Genomic DNA, 17,141 nt, shown 5'->3' on the forward strand with positions numbered 1-17,141 from the left:
AGTCGGTCCCTCAGTACTGAGGATCGTGACCACTATGAACACTTCGCACCAGTCCGCTCCACTCATCTGTCCTCAGTCCGATGAACCGACTCTTCGAGTATCACCCCTGTAGCCTCTCCTATTTGATCAGTCCACCCAGCTAGTATTTTTCCTCTACTTACATACTTTAAAATATATTAATTCAAGAAATATGTATCATCGTTGCGTCTTGAAAACCGGCTATGGGTATGTGCCAGTGCGGATAGAGAAATTTGATATGAAAAAGTTGATAACAATGATAATAGGAATACCAACCTAGCAGTTGAACTTCAATGTGCCTTGGCCTTTCAATAAACTTCTCGATGAACATCGAACCATCTCCAAAAGCAGCCTTGGCCTCGGAAGAAGCTCTAGTGAAAGATTCCTCTACCTCACTCATATCCCTGACTACTCTCATTCCTCGGCCACCGCCACCAAAGGCAGCCTGTAATTAACACATCAACTTAATACAAAATAAACTATTTATTTTTCTAGTTTCTTTAACATAATATGTATTATACTGAGGATTAATTTTTTGTAAGTAATAGTGGTCGACAGGTCTCGACTAGAATGTTGCCAGGTTTGGAACAGGTTGATGCTAGGTTCTACTTTTGAATAGGCTGATTCTGGGAATAGAATGGACTTATAAACTATGATTTTCTCTTAGGCTTTAAAGGTTTTATTTTTTATATATGTTTGAATCAGGGTGTCTTTTGAAATGAAAAATAAGATAAAAGGGTTGCTCTGTATGCACTGATATAGAATGGCCAGTGTAGGGATGGTAAAGGGTCGGTTTATTCTTGTAAATGAGAGTCAGTGCCAAACTAGCTCCTGACATCACTGCGGACTGCTATTGTAACGAGTCCCGGTAAATTCATTCTCGCCCTCCAAGCACAAATCTTTGAAGAGCCGGGCTACTGAATAGAAGCCACATGCTTTCATATCTATTGCTAAATCTCCTCCGAGCCTTATTCTTTAAAGTAACGGGCTATTATATAGGGAGGGAGTGCTCTCACATCCTCAAGTTTAACCAACAGTCCACGGAAGATACGACTTCTTCTGTAATATAAAGGTCTCTCCCCGGTCTACTAACAAGCTAATTGGGAAAATTAGATTGAGGTAATAGATAAATTGAATATATAGACTGAAGTGCACTGACGATATAGGGGCGGGCATCAAAAGCGGTAAAAGAAAATTCTAAAAACGTGAAGCTTTTAAGATCAAAGAGTATTATTCAAAAAGGAAATATCAGTTCAGTTCATTGTAGCTTTGAATTAATGACCAATAGAATGTATCCAAATGAGTGGATAGGGCTTTCTTTGTGCCATATTGATCAGCGAGTAGATAGATGCTAAATACAAATAAAAACAGCATTTCATCAATATATTATATAACATCAGAAATCAGGGAAAAGTAAGTACCTTGAATATTACGGGTAAGCCGTGCTTTTTACAAAAATCTAAAGCATCTTCCTTGTTGGTGATAGGTCCATCGGTTCCGGGGACTATTGGAACCTCTAAAAAGTAATACAATATAAAATTACATCACTCTTATTATTATTTATTATGTTTGTATTTAAATGTACAACAAAATGTTGATAACCATATTGATCTGTCTACTTATGCAGTAAAAAAACACTGACCTATTTAGTCTGTGACTGACTTAATCAATATGAATATTTACAATATGCTTACTTGCTTCAATGGCTGCTTTCCTAGCAGCGACTTTATCTCCCATCTGTTGAACCACTTTGGGAGACGGTCCGATGAACCGGAGACCAGCATCCTGAATAGCTTGGGCAAAATCTGACCTAAACAAACATACTAATGGAGTTAGTAGTCATGAGAGAGAAACTTCGATTACGTCTATTTAACAAATCATACTCATAAGTTCAATAAAAGTATTTTTTATTTATTCATTTTTTTCATTATAAACAAAGATTAATGATAAAAATTATGTGACCTCATTGGGGTTACCCGTGCCGAGGACACTTAACAAAAACTCAAGTTCAAATAAAAATCATTGGCCTAGTGGTAAAAAAATTTCATGCATTCTGATATCTGTCATCATCTTTTGAAGGTAAACAACTCATTTTTGTATTTAAAAGTCTGTCCGTCTTTTAAACGGGTCTTTTCACTTATATCAATGATTCAAATCTTTCAAATTTTATCAAAAAATAACTATTCCACTTCTGTCGTAAAGTCTCTCAGAAATCCATCCCTACAATACAGATGGCAATCTAAACAGATTTACGAGAAACACAACATATTCGACAGTGTGTTTAAGAGGATTTAATATTATTTCAATTATTTTCACCTCTCAGAAAGGAATCCGTATCCTGGATGGACAGCGTCCACATCATTCTCCTTGGCCACTCTAATGATCTCCGGAATACTGAGGTAAGCTTCGACAGGGGGTAGGCCTTTTCCCACTAAATATGATTCATCCGCTTTTTGTCTGGAAATGAAAAAGAAAACAGCTGTCAAAACATAAGCAAAAAAAGAGAGAAGATAATGAATCAATATTTACATTGAAGATAAAAACATGTTATACTATCTTACAGGGGATTTCATTTCTAAAAATACAGTCATTTATTTGGCATGTGAAATACAATTATTCTTGACATTCTTTTCTCCAAAAAAGAATTACAATAGTCATCAAGTTATTAAGAATATTTTTATTACGATAGAAAACATTGAAGTCTGAAAAGTGTAAAAGAGGAGAACAACCTTACACAATAAAATGTAAAATCCCTAAAAGTCACATCAAAATTCAAAAGAGAGATGAGTACCTAATTAGTAATTAGTTTAAAAAAGTCAATAAAGTGTAGTTTTCCATTACAGTTAATAGAAAACAAAAATACACTGATTTAATCATAAAATTATATGGTTTGATGTGAGACTAGGGTATGCTCTTCAGAGATTATTCTAGCTTTGCACACACCATTATAAATGATTTAACACATTAATTTGTCTTCATCGATACAGGCTTGCATAGTGAGTGACAAATATAAAAAAGTGGAAATGCAATTAGCTCAAATTTAATAATAAATAAATAAAAAAAATATTCATTTCATTTCATTCTTTTGCACCACAACAGGCCAGGAGGCCCAATTACAGTGGTGAATTACATTACATAACAACCAGGCTTGAGAAAAATCAAATTTTAATTTTTGTGTTCTCACCGGGAATCGAACCCGGAACCTTCCGTGCGTGAGTCAAGCGTCTTGACCACACACCACGGAGGCCGCCATAATAAACAGGCAGATGAAAGAAAAAACATCTCAGTGGGTACCTGTGCATGTGCATCTTATCCTGTTCACTGTAAATAGCGACGGAGCGAATGCCGAGCTCGGTGCACGCTCTGAATACTCGGATGGCAATCTCCCCACGGTTGGCTACCAGCACACTCCGTATGGGGCGGTACTCCACACCAGACCCGGCTGCCTGAAATGGCGACATAAAGTACAATAACACAAACTATGCAGAACTATGCAGAGCTGTTAGACTTAATCCACACTACTCCTCCTGCAATCAACTCAATTTGGAAGTCTTATAAATATGGAAGTCTTCTTGAGACAGATATCTCAAGAAGACTTCCATATTTATATTTAATTTATTATCGTACTTACCTTTGTTGATGAGTACCGCCATCTTGAAGAAGATGTTGAGGAACACAAGACCTTCGGAACCATCGTCCTGTGAACCATTCTAGCGCACAGCATCTTCATTTCTACTTTTTATGCAATTCCTATACAAAATACGTAATAATCCCCACGCCTTTTGTATTACACGATTTATTTAACACGACGTAACTTGTTGGTGCAGTTTGCACGCATTATTCTTTTAAAAAGTTAAATCAATAGTTTAAAATAAAATTTCAAATAATTTTACTGTTAATAGAATAAATAAAATGTGGAGGTGATGTTTTCTGCGATTCCGGTTGCGCAATTTAATCTGAAACAAAGAATAATTAAAAAATAATATAATTTGAAGAAAAAATCAAAGATCATGCTGGCGTATGGATGGTGTTATGCAAAAATGTGTCAAGCCACAAAATCTAAAAAAAAATCATTAGTGCTAGAATCGATCCAAAAGTGAAATTTTTACCTAAATTTATTGCAAAAGGGGGGGGAAAACATTTTTAAGAAAGGAATATAGAAGTCTAGGCATTTACAGGGCTTATGATCTGCCGTTGGCTGGTTTTTAAATTATTTTTTTAGTTTTTTTTACAATAAACATAATAATAAAACAGTGTATTAAAAAACAAAGCATAATTACATAGCAATTAAAGACATATTAATAGTAAAATAGTAAACAAATAAATCCCACAAAGGCATGGCCTGTTCGTGGGTATACAAGAAATGTTTACGAATTTTTTGCTCCCATAATAAATAGACAGATATAATACTTTTATAAAAAGATAATATTTTGTAAAGTATTAGAAGGTACTTTTATATTTTATAGTAATTTAAAAAGGAAATAAAAAATACAAAAAGCATAAAAATATTCCGTATAATTAAAGGGCGACAAAATATATCATAGAAAAAAAGAGTTACATAATATCTTTAGTTTGAATCCAGGATAGTGCATGTTTTTTAAAAGAAGGAAAAAGTTGAAAGTTTATATTTAAATTTAAACGGTCACAAACAAAGTTCAAAATTTAACCGAATCGTGACGTATTAGGGGCGTGGCTAATGCAATGGACCGTTTTCGGGGGAATTTAAATAATAATTTAATAGTTTTTTCTCGACAGTGTTTCATACTCTTATTAATTTTTAATTAAAAAAAAAACGCGTTTTTTCCCTTTTCGACACATCCCGGCCGCAGGTTTCGGCTGAGCCTAAGTTTCGGCTAATTTTCGGCCGAAACCGAAACTTCGGTCGGTCACTACATATATATATATATATGCAGTTAGGTAGGTTTATTGAACGCGAAACTAAATAGATTTTTACCGCTCGCAAACTATTTATAATATTATACGGCACTTAAAATCAATGGGTGGAAAGAGACAAACAGAGGTCGTTAAACTGTGTAAATAATAATAAACAATGTACAGTTAAACGTCGTTTTACGCCGGGGTTCTGTTCCGAGAGACACAGGCGTAAAAAAAAAAATCGGCGTAAAATGAACAAAAATATAATGAAAGATATAAGTTTAGTTTCCGTGTCGAAATTCTAAGAACAATCTAACATGTTTATTTAATACATATCCTATATATATTCAAAATAAATTATTAATGTATTTAATAAATACAGTTTAAATTACTTAACAAAATAAATAATAATCTCTTGATATAAATAATGTTTTTTTTTAAATACTAACTGACCAGTTCATAGGTACTAAATTAAATTCTCACACTTTTTTAAAAAAAGCATCCAATTTAATTTGCTTTGATTGTTGCTTCCTTTCTTGCAGAATCATAGCATAAACTACAAATATTTTAATATTCTTTTAATTTTAATAATAATAAAATAAAAATATAATCATACCTTCTTATTTTTCTTAAAAATAAAACGAAAACTTACTCGGAAACAATTGCACACACATAATAGGCTGCTCGCGTACACGGTAATAGAATAAAACAACGTATAAAAGTGTGTCTGCTATTAGAATCGCGGCGCCTACTGTCATCTAGTGTCAGCCAAACTGAGAAAACCCACGCCGGCACCAACCGGCGTAAATCGAACCATCTTTCATAAAGGCGTATTCTCAAATTTGTTAATTTTTTAGACTTTTTAAAAATTTGCACGGAAAATTTTCGCCTATAAAAATAATCTTACTGTATTTTGTCGGGTTTTTACAATTATTTTAAGACAGCATGATGCCCATTTACTCCATAAATATAACTTTATTTTTATCCACAGATTTATAACTCTCAATTTCATCAAAAACGAGATACGCTTTTTTGAAAGATGTAAATAAAGGTGTCTAAAATACCTGAGGACGTGCAGTTAACCTATACACAATGACGTATAATTAAACAGACACGTTACGAGAGCGCAATAGATGGCATTACAATTACAATTAAAAGCTCCGAATTTTACCGCGCGCGGGAAAACATTTATTGTATCCAATTTCCCGTAGGGCTGAAGTTCCTCATTAGTGATGACCCCCACATTATGATATTGTTTATACACTGCATGGCTTCTGGCATTTATTTGGCTTTGATACGTCTCGCCACTGTATTACTCATTTCCTATTCTAGGTTGTTCTGGTTTTTGTAAGATTTCTTCTCTTTTTTTATTTGTTAGTTACATTGGTATTCCAATTTATCGTTCGTGTTACGAAGTATTTCTAAATTCCAACATTTTTATTTATTTATTTATTAATTTACTTATAAATTTATTTATTCACTAAAAGACAGTTTATTACACATTATTTGAAACGTAAGTTCCAACTCTATGGGACTAAAAGTCCTGGGTTGGGTTGGGACGAGCAATTATAGTCCTTAAAATGTAACGTGATTAGAATGACAGTTTTCAGAAAAAGTAACTATGTACTACATAACTTTGTAGTAACGTCAAAGGAATTATTTATATTGACACACAAAAAATCATTTGTATCTGGCGTGTTAATTTATTTTTTTATTACAATGCTTGAAACATAAATCAACATTAATATTTAAAATCAGTTTTAAAACTAAAAAAACTCAAATAAACCTAATTATTAACGACGGTCTTACAAGGTTACATCATTTTGCAAAAACGTTAGAGATGGACAAATTGATCGAATAAAAAAATTATTCGTCTGATGTTGTTCGTGAAAAAAGTATAAATGTCTCATTTTTTGGTGAACAGTTATGTTAAACACACTATAATGGGCATGTTTTTTCGTTTTTTATATCAATTTTCGGAAACTGAGTTTCACGATTGCATGAAATAACTGATACAATCGATTTGATCAGTGATCAATAATTTCCCATCACTAATGAAATTTGTTTGACAGCTGTCATTCTAATCAATCTATATTTTAAGGACTATAGTTAACACGGACATACTAGTATATAACCACAAATATTATATTGGATCAGAAACACACCAATAATAACAATAAAAAAAAAAATACGGCACATCAATATGGTAAACAGTAAACTCAAACATTCGTAAAATCATCACGGAGTTTCCCACTGCGGAAAATCCAGTATTTAAAGCTGTAAGTCTGGTAAAACGCACGCAAAATGAGGAAATCATACGATTTTGCCGTTTTAAAACAAATGTTTTTTTTAATCACGCAATAATAATTTTAAAAACACATAAATTAGATAAAAACAATAATTTTTAAAGGTATTTTAGTTTTAAAAATATACTTAAAAGTTTTATGTAACTAAAATATAATTACTTTTAGAACGGTAGATTACGCCATTTCAAATTTAGACTAAACTTAGGTATCTGGGATCTCAATAAAGACAAAATTTGTCGTGATGATTTGAATATAATAAATTGAACATTAAAGTGGTCGAAGCAAAATTTGGATTTTTTGTTTTTGAAAAGAAATACAAGCATTTTAAATCACGTTATTTTTTGTGACATTTTCATTTATTTCTACGTAAAATTATGCCTTCGGTAATACTTTAAGAAAAAAAAAACATTAATTGAAATCTTTTTTTAAAAAAGAAGATAATTCTGGTTGTAATATTCAATTTTTAACAATATCTTATTTTTATGACCTTCATACCTGCCGCACTACCGGTACCGATAAGGGCGTAAATAAAATATTGTTTTAAATTTAATATTACAACCAGAATTATCTTCTTTTTAAAAAATAAGAAAACAATTCCATAAAAAGAGGTTTCAACTAAAATATTTCAATAAATGTTTTTTTTTAAAGTATTACCGAAGGCATAATTATTACGTAGAAATAAAGGAAATTGTCACAAAAATGTATGTGATTTAAAATGCTTTTATTTCTTTTCAAAAACAAAAAAATAAAATTTTCTCCGGCCGCTTTAATTTTCAATTTATTATCTTCAAATTATTACAGCAAATCTTAGTTCAATACTTAGTCTTTATTGAGATCCCAGATACCTAAGTTTAGTCTAAATTTGAAATGGCGTAATTTGCCGGTATAAAAGTAATTATATTTTAGTTACATAAAACTTTTAAATATATATTTTTAAAACTAAAATACCTTTAAAAATTATTATTATTGCGCGATTAAAAAAAAAACATTTGTTTTAAAATGGCGAAATCGTATGATTTCCTCATTTTGCGTGCGTTTTACCAGACTTACAGCTTTAAATACTGGATTTTCCGTAGTGGGAAACTCCGTGATGATTTTACGAATGTTTGAGTTTACTGTTTACCATATTGATGTGCCATATTTTTTTATTTTATTGTTATTATTGGTGAGTTTCTGATCCAATATAATATTTGTGGTTGTATACAAGTATGTCTGTGTTAACTATAGTCCTTAAAATATAGATTGACCAGACTACAGCCTTAACTCCTCTCTTGAAAATAGTTTTTGTCCCCGAGAGCTTAATACGCTCTTCCAAAATATTGAACACTCTCGGTGCGATAAAGGAGAGATGTCTCTGTGCAAAAGTCGTACGGGTTTTGGGTATGACATAATTCGTGCTCTGGGAAAACCTCGTACGAACATTTTGCTGAGATCTTTCCTTATTGTTATTATTATTATATAATAACATAAGAGAATAACAACTAACTCCCGGTAAATTGTTTTTAAACGGTTTGTCACAGGGCTCTTGGCCTCATAGAGTTAGGGATACGATATTATTGTTTTTGTAATATGCATCTTTATATGAATAAATATATATTTTTAAAAATAAATAATAATAAATAACACCATACCTTCTACCTTAAGTGTCAGGGACGTGCCGTTACACCTTTTCTATACCCTATAACCATAGAGTTGTGTACAAGCTAAATCACGCGAGCCGATAATACGAAAGTTAAACATGAAAACAGAAAGTGGACTTGCGTCAACATTGTTTGATGTGACCTATAGTCTATAAACATAAAATTGACTCCTCACGATAAAATAATACTACTCGAACAAACCATGTTGTCTTAAGGGCGCGAAATGAGAAAACGAGGTAGACTGCAGGGGCGAGTCGTCTAAATAAGAGATTATGCGCAGCTTACCATTAAAACTCGATAATAATGTTTTATAGTAATCATGTTTATGGGGAAATATAAAATAAATGTTATTTATTACAAATCACTACCACCGTTTATTTCTCCATATAAAAAAGTACAACATATTTAACGTCTTTAACCTAGCCGCGTTTTATTTACTAGAGTAAGCTTGCAAATTACACAAATTATTTGAAGATTCTCGATTTGGAAAACAGTATTATCTCTCAAGGGCTATTTTTCTTTGAGGTGATACAGATGACATATTTATTTATTTATTAGACGGCTTACGCGTTTAACCAAGTATAAAATAGTAATAAAAAAACAATTATAATGAAACAAAATATAAAAAAATAAAATAAACATTATTTTTTAAGTTGAAAATGTCAATGTTCCGAAGATTTCCGAGATTCAAGCTTTAGTGATAATATAGAACTAAATTTTTGGACGCATTAATCTTCTCATCAGCATCTCTACCGTAAGATTTTTCTAGTACCGTGGGTGTTTTCTGCAAATTGAGAAATGCTGTTTTTGTGATCAACACTATTTTCAGAAAGAGATTATTATTTTTTTGTATGAAAGTAGCCTGGCTGTTTTTATCATAACATAGAGTTGACCTTACTGCATCCGATAACATCAATATACATTTTTTTCAATATTGTGGACTAGCTGCTTTCTGCATAACTACGATCAACTGATGTCTGTCCAAATAAAATTAATTACGATCAATAATAACGTGTAATATGCATTTTGCGACAGTAAGGCGGATTCGATCGCATAGAATTAAACGTTATCAAAAAATTTACCTGTGTCGGTTTTTAAGCTGGAGAAAAACACGAAGAAATGATTATCATACAATATAAAAAGATAAGACGGAAAATTATGCAAAGAAATAAAAACGTTTTTAAAATCGCAAATCGGTAAAAACCAGAATAAATATTACAAGTATGGAATAAAACATATTTGTAAAGTAAATAATGGCATTTTATGTTGTCAAGATAAATATCACTTTCGTAAAAAAATGATTACTTATTTCGGTTAAATTTTGATTCAACATTATCCCAAACTATCAATCGATTTTCCGGATAGTGATACTTTAATAGTAGTGTTTTATTGTATTTGGAAAACAAACATTTCTACATAATATATTTATTTAATAAATATATTATTTGGGCTCAGAATCAATAGGTTTCCACAAATTGAACAATGTATGTAAAGAAACATAATACATTCAAATATATTAATATACATATTATGTAATAGTTACATAAAAAATGCATGTTGAGAGTATTAGAAAGGGAAGGGAGAGTAAATAATATACATATTTAGTATTATGGTACTTGTTAAGCTGGATTAATTTAAAGCGCTAATTTTAATGCTGGCAGTGTGATGTTTGTATACCTATAATAGTATATGCCAGGGGCGAATCGTACAAATAAGTGATTATGCAAAGCTTACCATTTTATTTGACTTTCGGTAATGTTTCATAGTAATTATGTTTATGGGAAATAAATTAAATAATTGTTATTTATTATATATCACGACCACGGTTTATATCTTCCTACGAAAAAAAAATGATACATAAATATTTTTTATAAATAAAATATATTGAGCAGAGATTATTTGCTGGCACATCTCTAAACTGTCACTTAGAGTCATTTAAAATCCTACAAGTCTGTAGCTCAATCACAAATAACTATCGATGTGCTTTAAAACATGCAAGGCATTTGAGGGATCACAATGAACAATAATGAACTGGCTTAAGTTATCGCAGTCATAAGTCAACGCGTGCGTAATCTCTAAGTCAACGCCCGTGTCAGTTTGTTTTTTGTTTTCATCGTAAAGAAATACAGTTCACTGGCGAAAAATCGGCGTTTACTATAAAAAATAATACAATATATCGCATTTGCAAAAAAGTAAGTAGTATCTAATACAAAAAAGTGAAAATTAAATTACAATTACTATGGCGACTGCTTTTCTTGACATTTAGTTTGCCAACCGCCGGCTAAAGGCAATTAGTAGCATGATAAATAATAAATAAATAAAAATAGCAGTTTTGGAATATTTTTCATGTTCACACCGGTGAAATTCAAATATGTGATTGCGCAGCGGGATTATACGCAGCGGAACGTAAATATTTTTACATTTAATGTTAGGTGTTCACGGATGTTGCATTGTGATCGCGAATACGACAAACAACCATGGTGAGAAATTGTTATCACGTCGCTTATTAGCACGTCGATAGTTATTTGTGATTTGGCTACTGATTTCGATTTTAGTCCAGCTAGATTGCTGCGAGTCGCCAGCAAATGCCGAGAAATGCATGATACTCGATTAGGCACAAATTCACAGATCAACAAAACCCGACTTCTCAGTGACGTATTTTTGAAGAGACGTGATTTTGTTTATTTTGCCATATCGTCGATTATGTATACGCAGAATAAGTTTTGGTTGGGTAACGTTCAAACTTAGGCACATTCAACTATGCAAACGTATTCATAAAACCAGTTTTTATCAGTATAAATATAACGTGTAGACAAGTTAGTTTGGTCCGACCTTCGTACAATGCCAAGCCATCTACAAAACGCCACTGATATGCATCAGAATATGTCACTGCTGGCGATGCACGGAAAGTAACCAGTCTACATTGACACAAAATTAAAAAAAGTATATTACCTATACAATACGTTATGCATTCGTTCCCTAATAGAAAAAAATGATAAAAGTAAAGAAATTAGATAATAAAATAAATAAAACAACTTTGTTTTTAACCACTAATTTTTTATTGTTATTTTTTCCACTGACCGGTTTCAAAGCAAACGAGCTTCTTTGTCAAGGTTTACGTAACTAATTAATTAATTCCTATATTATTTTTATCATGTTCACTAAATACTACACGTAGACCCAATAAATCGAGTCTTTTTTTCCTTACAAGGGTGGAAATTTGATATCAATATTTTCGAAGCTAGACAGGAGAGGACTAAAAGAAATATTGTTTATTTGGTTATTAATTATTTTTTTCTTATTATGAATCGCTTTTTTAATTTCTAAGATTTCTAAGTTGTATAATTTTAATATTTTATTTTCAATATGAAGTACTTTTAATCCAGTGTCTTTATTGAAGTTATGATTATTTTTCATCAGATGATTTGCGAATTCAGAAAAATGATTATTATTTAAGCATCTTAAGGGTTCTTTTACTCTAATATTAAAGTTTCTTTTAGTTTTTCCTATGTAGATTGAATCGCAATCATTACAATTTAATTGGTATATCCTAGATTTATTATATTTATGGACTTTGACTTTGTCTTTGTGATTTTTTAACAATGCTCCTATATTATTAGTTGTGTAGAAAGCCGGTTTTAAATAGTTTTGAAAAAATTACATTAACAAAAAGAATCCGCCCCCATTAAAAAAATATTAGTAACCAAATAAACAATATTTCTTATAGTCCACTCCTGTCTTGCTTCGAAAATATTGATATCAAATTACCACCCTTGTAAAGAAAAAAAAGACTTGATTTATTGGGTCCACGTGTAGTATTTAGTGAACATGATAAAAATAAAATAGGAATTAATTCATTAGTTACGTAAACCTTGACGAAGAAGCTTGTTTGCTTTGAAACCGGTCGGTGGAAAAAAAAAATAGTGGTTAAAAACAAAGTTGTTTTATTTATTTTATTATAATGAATAACCAAAAAATTAGTGCTTCAAATATAAACTTTAAATTAGATAATAACGATATCATCATCTTCATCATCATTCCCTTTCCGCGCCTAATGATGCATGGGGCGCTGGATTGGTACACCAATCGCAGCGAACCTTGATCGATTTTGTTACATGAAGGTAAGGTGATCAGTTTTACGCTTCAGGTACCAGTCCAGGGACTATAAATAATTATTCTAGTGTGAAAACAACCTTTTAAATAAATATGTAACACCAACCGTGTCGATAATCGAACCTGAGACCTCTTGCATGGTAGCGCTGACCATTACACCACTAGGCCGACAATTAATAATGATAACTAACTAAATAAATTATTTAATGGTAATTTTGGTAAATATGTAGTAATTTTTCCACAGAGTTATATGAAATTTTCGATAGACAGTGTTATTTCAAAAGTTAGAATCGTCTTTTCCCAATGCTAGTTAAAATAAAGTAAATTATTTTAACATATCACAACAGAGATAAATAACATTTTAGAGAAGGCAATATAGAAGTCTAGGCATCTACAGGGCTTATGACCTGTCATTGGCTGGTTTAATTTAAGGAATATAGATGTTCAAATATGCGCAGAATGGTGAATGTTACACAGTGTGTAAAGTGGCCACTTAAACCAGTTAATGCGAGTTGAATCCAGACCGTGTCTACAAAAATATTGACAAACTCAAAATATTGTTGATATTTTTTTTTACTTTTCAAAACACATAATTTTAACGTTAATTTCGAATAGAAATTAAGACACGAGACGTTAAAAATAGCTAAAACTTCAGTTCTGCCCTCATAGGTTGGGGGTGTCAATTTCGTGATTTGAATAGATCTCAATCATTTATTTTTTCCTTTTTTCCGTTGTTTTATTGAGTACACGTGTATTTTTTTCCCGACATATTCGAGTATTCTGGTTGGAGTTGAATCAAACGTTTTATACTTGCTACATCGTACATAATATTTTTCTAATTTGTTTACTATTATTAATTTATTTAGCTTTGATATTTTACATAATACATACTTACGTTGCACTTATTTTATTTAGGTAGGTAAATAAAATCTACTCTTATTCTAACACTTAAATCATAAGACAGAGATTCTTAGGACAAAAATTATTCATTTTAAAACGTTCGTAAAATTCGGGCAAAGAAATTTCAGGTTTCTGGGCCCCAAAATATTCAATATGTTACCCAAAGATTGCAAAACCATGACCCGGATTCAATTAAATAAATTTGTAAAAAAAATGGTTACTGGATTTAGATAGAGAAAAATCTGAAAATTTACTCAAAAACATTTTTACATAATAAATGGTATAAATTAATATTGTATAACTGTATAATAAATCAACTAGTAGGTAGTCATGTTATTGTTTATTTTTGCATAAAAATGTCTGCCTTAAAACAGGTTGTACCTAGTTAGGCAGACTAGACATGATCCAGAGAAATCTATTATCTAAGTGTGTATGTAGTAGATAAAGAAATTGTTTTTTTTTGTTAATAAACCATGATTATTATTGTTTTTTTTTAAAGCTAATTATTAAATTCGATATAAAACTTTCTTCGTCGTGTATTTTTTTCTGTTTTTAATATTATCTTATACCTACTCTTTCTGAAATTATTTTTTCAAATATTTTTGATATATGTTTCATAAATATTTATATCTTATACACTTATAGAAATTACATTTTTAGTGTTCTTCTTCTTGTATTAAAAAAAAAAATACAATTTGATTTATATATTTTTTTAAATTTATTTTATTTAAGTACCTACTCTTTTTGTTAATGCATATTTTTTTCTTTTTTTTTTTTACGCAAAGTTTTAGTTTTGATTTTGCATTGCAGCACGCTTTTTTGATTTGTACATGCATAAAAAAAATTGTGTTGTTAAATTTTAAAATTATTACTATGTTTATACTTACCTGTATAATTTTTGTAAATGCCCCTTGGGCGCATTTATAATCAAATAAATAATTATGCTTTCAACATTAATATAATTGGAATCGAATGTTCGATTTGGAACAAACGTCACAGTGATGTTTTAAACAAGTATTGAATTACGAAATCTCAACATTACTTTAATTGAATCACCAAAATTCTTACATTTAGGAAAACTGATCATCGATAATGTACCTATTGAGCAAGTTATGCGGTTCGTTTACCTTGATGTACAGATCTCCAGCAACAGTTACCTATATAACGAAGTACGTGCACAGACTAATTAAGCCACAGCTGTGGCTGGCCGCTTGCGGGACACTATATGGAGAAACCAACACACGCTAACCGAAAGTAAGATCAGGATATACTCGTATAAGACACGCGTCCGACCCATCATGACCTACGGGATGGAAGTGAAAGCCGACACCGACCGGACAAAAAACCCTCTCAGAGTGGTGGAAATGAGAACCCTACGCTCCATCGCAGGCAGACTCTAAGAGATCGGATCAGAAATGAGACGATAAGGTTTATCTGTGATGTTGAAAACGTAGTGAGGTGGGGAAGAAGCAGAAGGCGCTTCTGGAGGGACCATGTGGACCGCATGGAAGATACGAGGCTTGTGAAAATTTCTAAGTCTGAAAACCCTAACAGCAGAAGACTATCAGGAAGGCCTATTCCTTCACTGTCATACTGGGAAATTAGAAAAAGGTTATTGTACTGATCATGTGTATATGAATGACTACAAATTGACAATACTGCAGTGAGGGGTACAATGAAAGCTTTTGAAGATTATTTGTTTTGTTATTTCCGCGGTTTGATTTTAAAGAAATATTAAATTTTCACTTCATTAGTTTTTTTTTAATTGATAACAATTATCGACGTGCTTAAAAACATGCTAAGCATTTGAGCGATCATAATGAACAATAATGAACATGCTTAAGTTATCTTAGTCGTTAGTCAACGCGTGTGTAATCTCTAAGTCAACGCTCGTGTCGGTTTGTTTTTTGTTTTCCTCGTAAATAAATACAATTCATTGGCGAAAAATCGGCGTCAACTATAAAAAAGAATACAATATATTGCATTTGCAAAATAGTAAGCAGTATCTAATACAAAAAGGTGAAAATTTAATTACAATTACTATATCGACTGCTTTTCTTGACATTTGGCTTGCCAACAGCCGGCTAAATGCAATAAATAGAATGATAAATAATAAATAAGTAAATAAAAATAGCAGTTTTGGAATATTTTATTCGGTGAAATTGAAATATGTTATTGCGCAGCAGGATTATACATCGCGAAGCGTAAATATTTTGACATTTAATATTAGGTGTTCACGGACGTTCCATTGTGATCGCGAATACGATAAACAACCATGGTGAGAAATTGTTATAACGTCGCTTATTAGCACGTCTTGTAATTGAGCTACAGGAAAGGGGTGGGTGCTTTCATTGTATCAGGGAGGCCGCTGAAAAGATGGAAGGACAGCTTGACGGCATCATTCCGGGACAGCCCACCGTCACAAACAGGTCTTTCGAACTAGACCAAGAGGAAGAAGAAGAAGACAAGTATGTCTTACGACCAAATCACTATCGTAAATGACTGAAGTAAATATATTTATCCTATTCAACTAGTGGTCAATTGATGTGTAGTATAAATTATGCAAAGTTATAAACGTAAGATCAAATTATGGGAACTCTGGCACTGCAAAAAGGAAGTCATGGTCAGCGTCAGTGATAAATCAAATCAATCAGAAATATAATATACGTCATGTCATTATGTAACTTTACTGTATCAAAATAATAATAATATCTAGTTATCAGTTATGTTAGCATAAGCAAACAAACTATTGTTGACAATTCAATTCCATAAATTAAAAAAATACTTACTTGTTTATTTTTATTATAACTTTAAACTAGTTTTTTTATTTTAAACTATTATATGAAATTGCATTGTAGTATTGGCAAATACGCATTTCATATGTACATATTTTTATTTCTTCTTTTTTCGCGATAATATATGCTGGCTTGTTTATTAATTTAACTTAAATTTGTCTTTCTTGCTTACCGTAACACTTTATTTACTTTGTTTGCTTTACAGAATTTATTTCATAAGCTTATATATTTACATTTTTTGTTTATATTTATTGTTTGTTATAATTGTTTTTTTTTACTTTGTAAAACTTTTTATTATATGCTTTCTAACTAATTTCACATATTTTTTCAGTATATTCTGTGTTTATTAATTAGTATGCTAGCATGTTATGTATTTTTATTATTTGTAAATGCCTTTTGGGCGTTAATAAATAAATAAATAAGCAATAAAGGAAGGAAACTTTAGACGAAAAACATGGTAAAAAGGAGTGCATATTTTAAAATGTAAATAATAA

The 17,141-nt window shown here is 31.2% G+C and overlaps 1 protein-coding gene across 2 annotated transcripts in view; it reads right to left on the minus strand.

The window, feature by feature from the left end:
- PCB (Pyruvate carboxylase) overlaps positions 1-17,141 on the minus strand; it is a 61,395-nt gene that overhangs the window by 23,820 nt on the left and 20,434 nt on the right. For both annotated transcript variants that reach the window (XM_088235065.1, XM_088235064.1), the window contains exons 2-7: positions 3,650-3,974; positions 3,313-3,464; positions 2,335-2,475; positions 1,713-1,828; positions 1,440-1,534; positions 295-463 (exon numbers count right to left, since the gene is read on the minus strand). In XM_088235065.1, the coding sequence (XP_088091191.1) occupies positions 295-463; positions 1,440-1,534; positions 1,713-1,828; positions 2,335-2,475; positions 3,313-3,464; positions 3,650-3,748 (772 nt within the window). In that variant the 5' untranslated portion in view covers positions 3,749-3,974. The remainder of the gene's footprint in view (positions 1-294; positions 464-1,439; positions 1,535-1,712; positions 1,829-2,334; positions 2,476-3,312; positions 3,465-3,649; positions 3,975-17,141) is intronic.

Source organism: Micrasema longulum, unplaced genomic scaffold (genome assembly GCF_059751315.1).
Source record: "Micrasema longulum isolate JH-2025_06_02 unplaced genomic scaffold, ASM5975131v1 h1tg001320l, whole genome shotgun sequence".
Taxonomy (NCBI): domain Eukaryota; kingdom Metazoa; phylum Arthropoda; class Insecta; order Trichoptera; family Brachycentridae; genus Micrasema; species Micrasema longulum.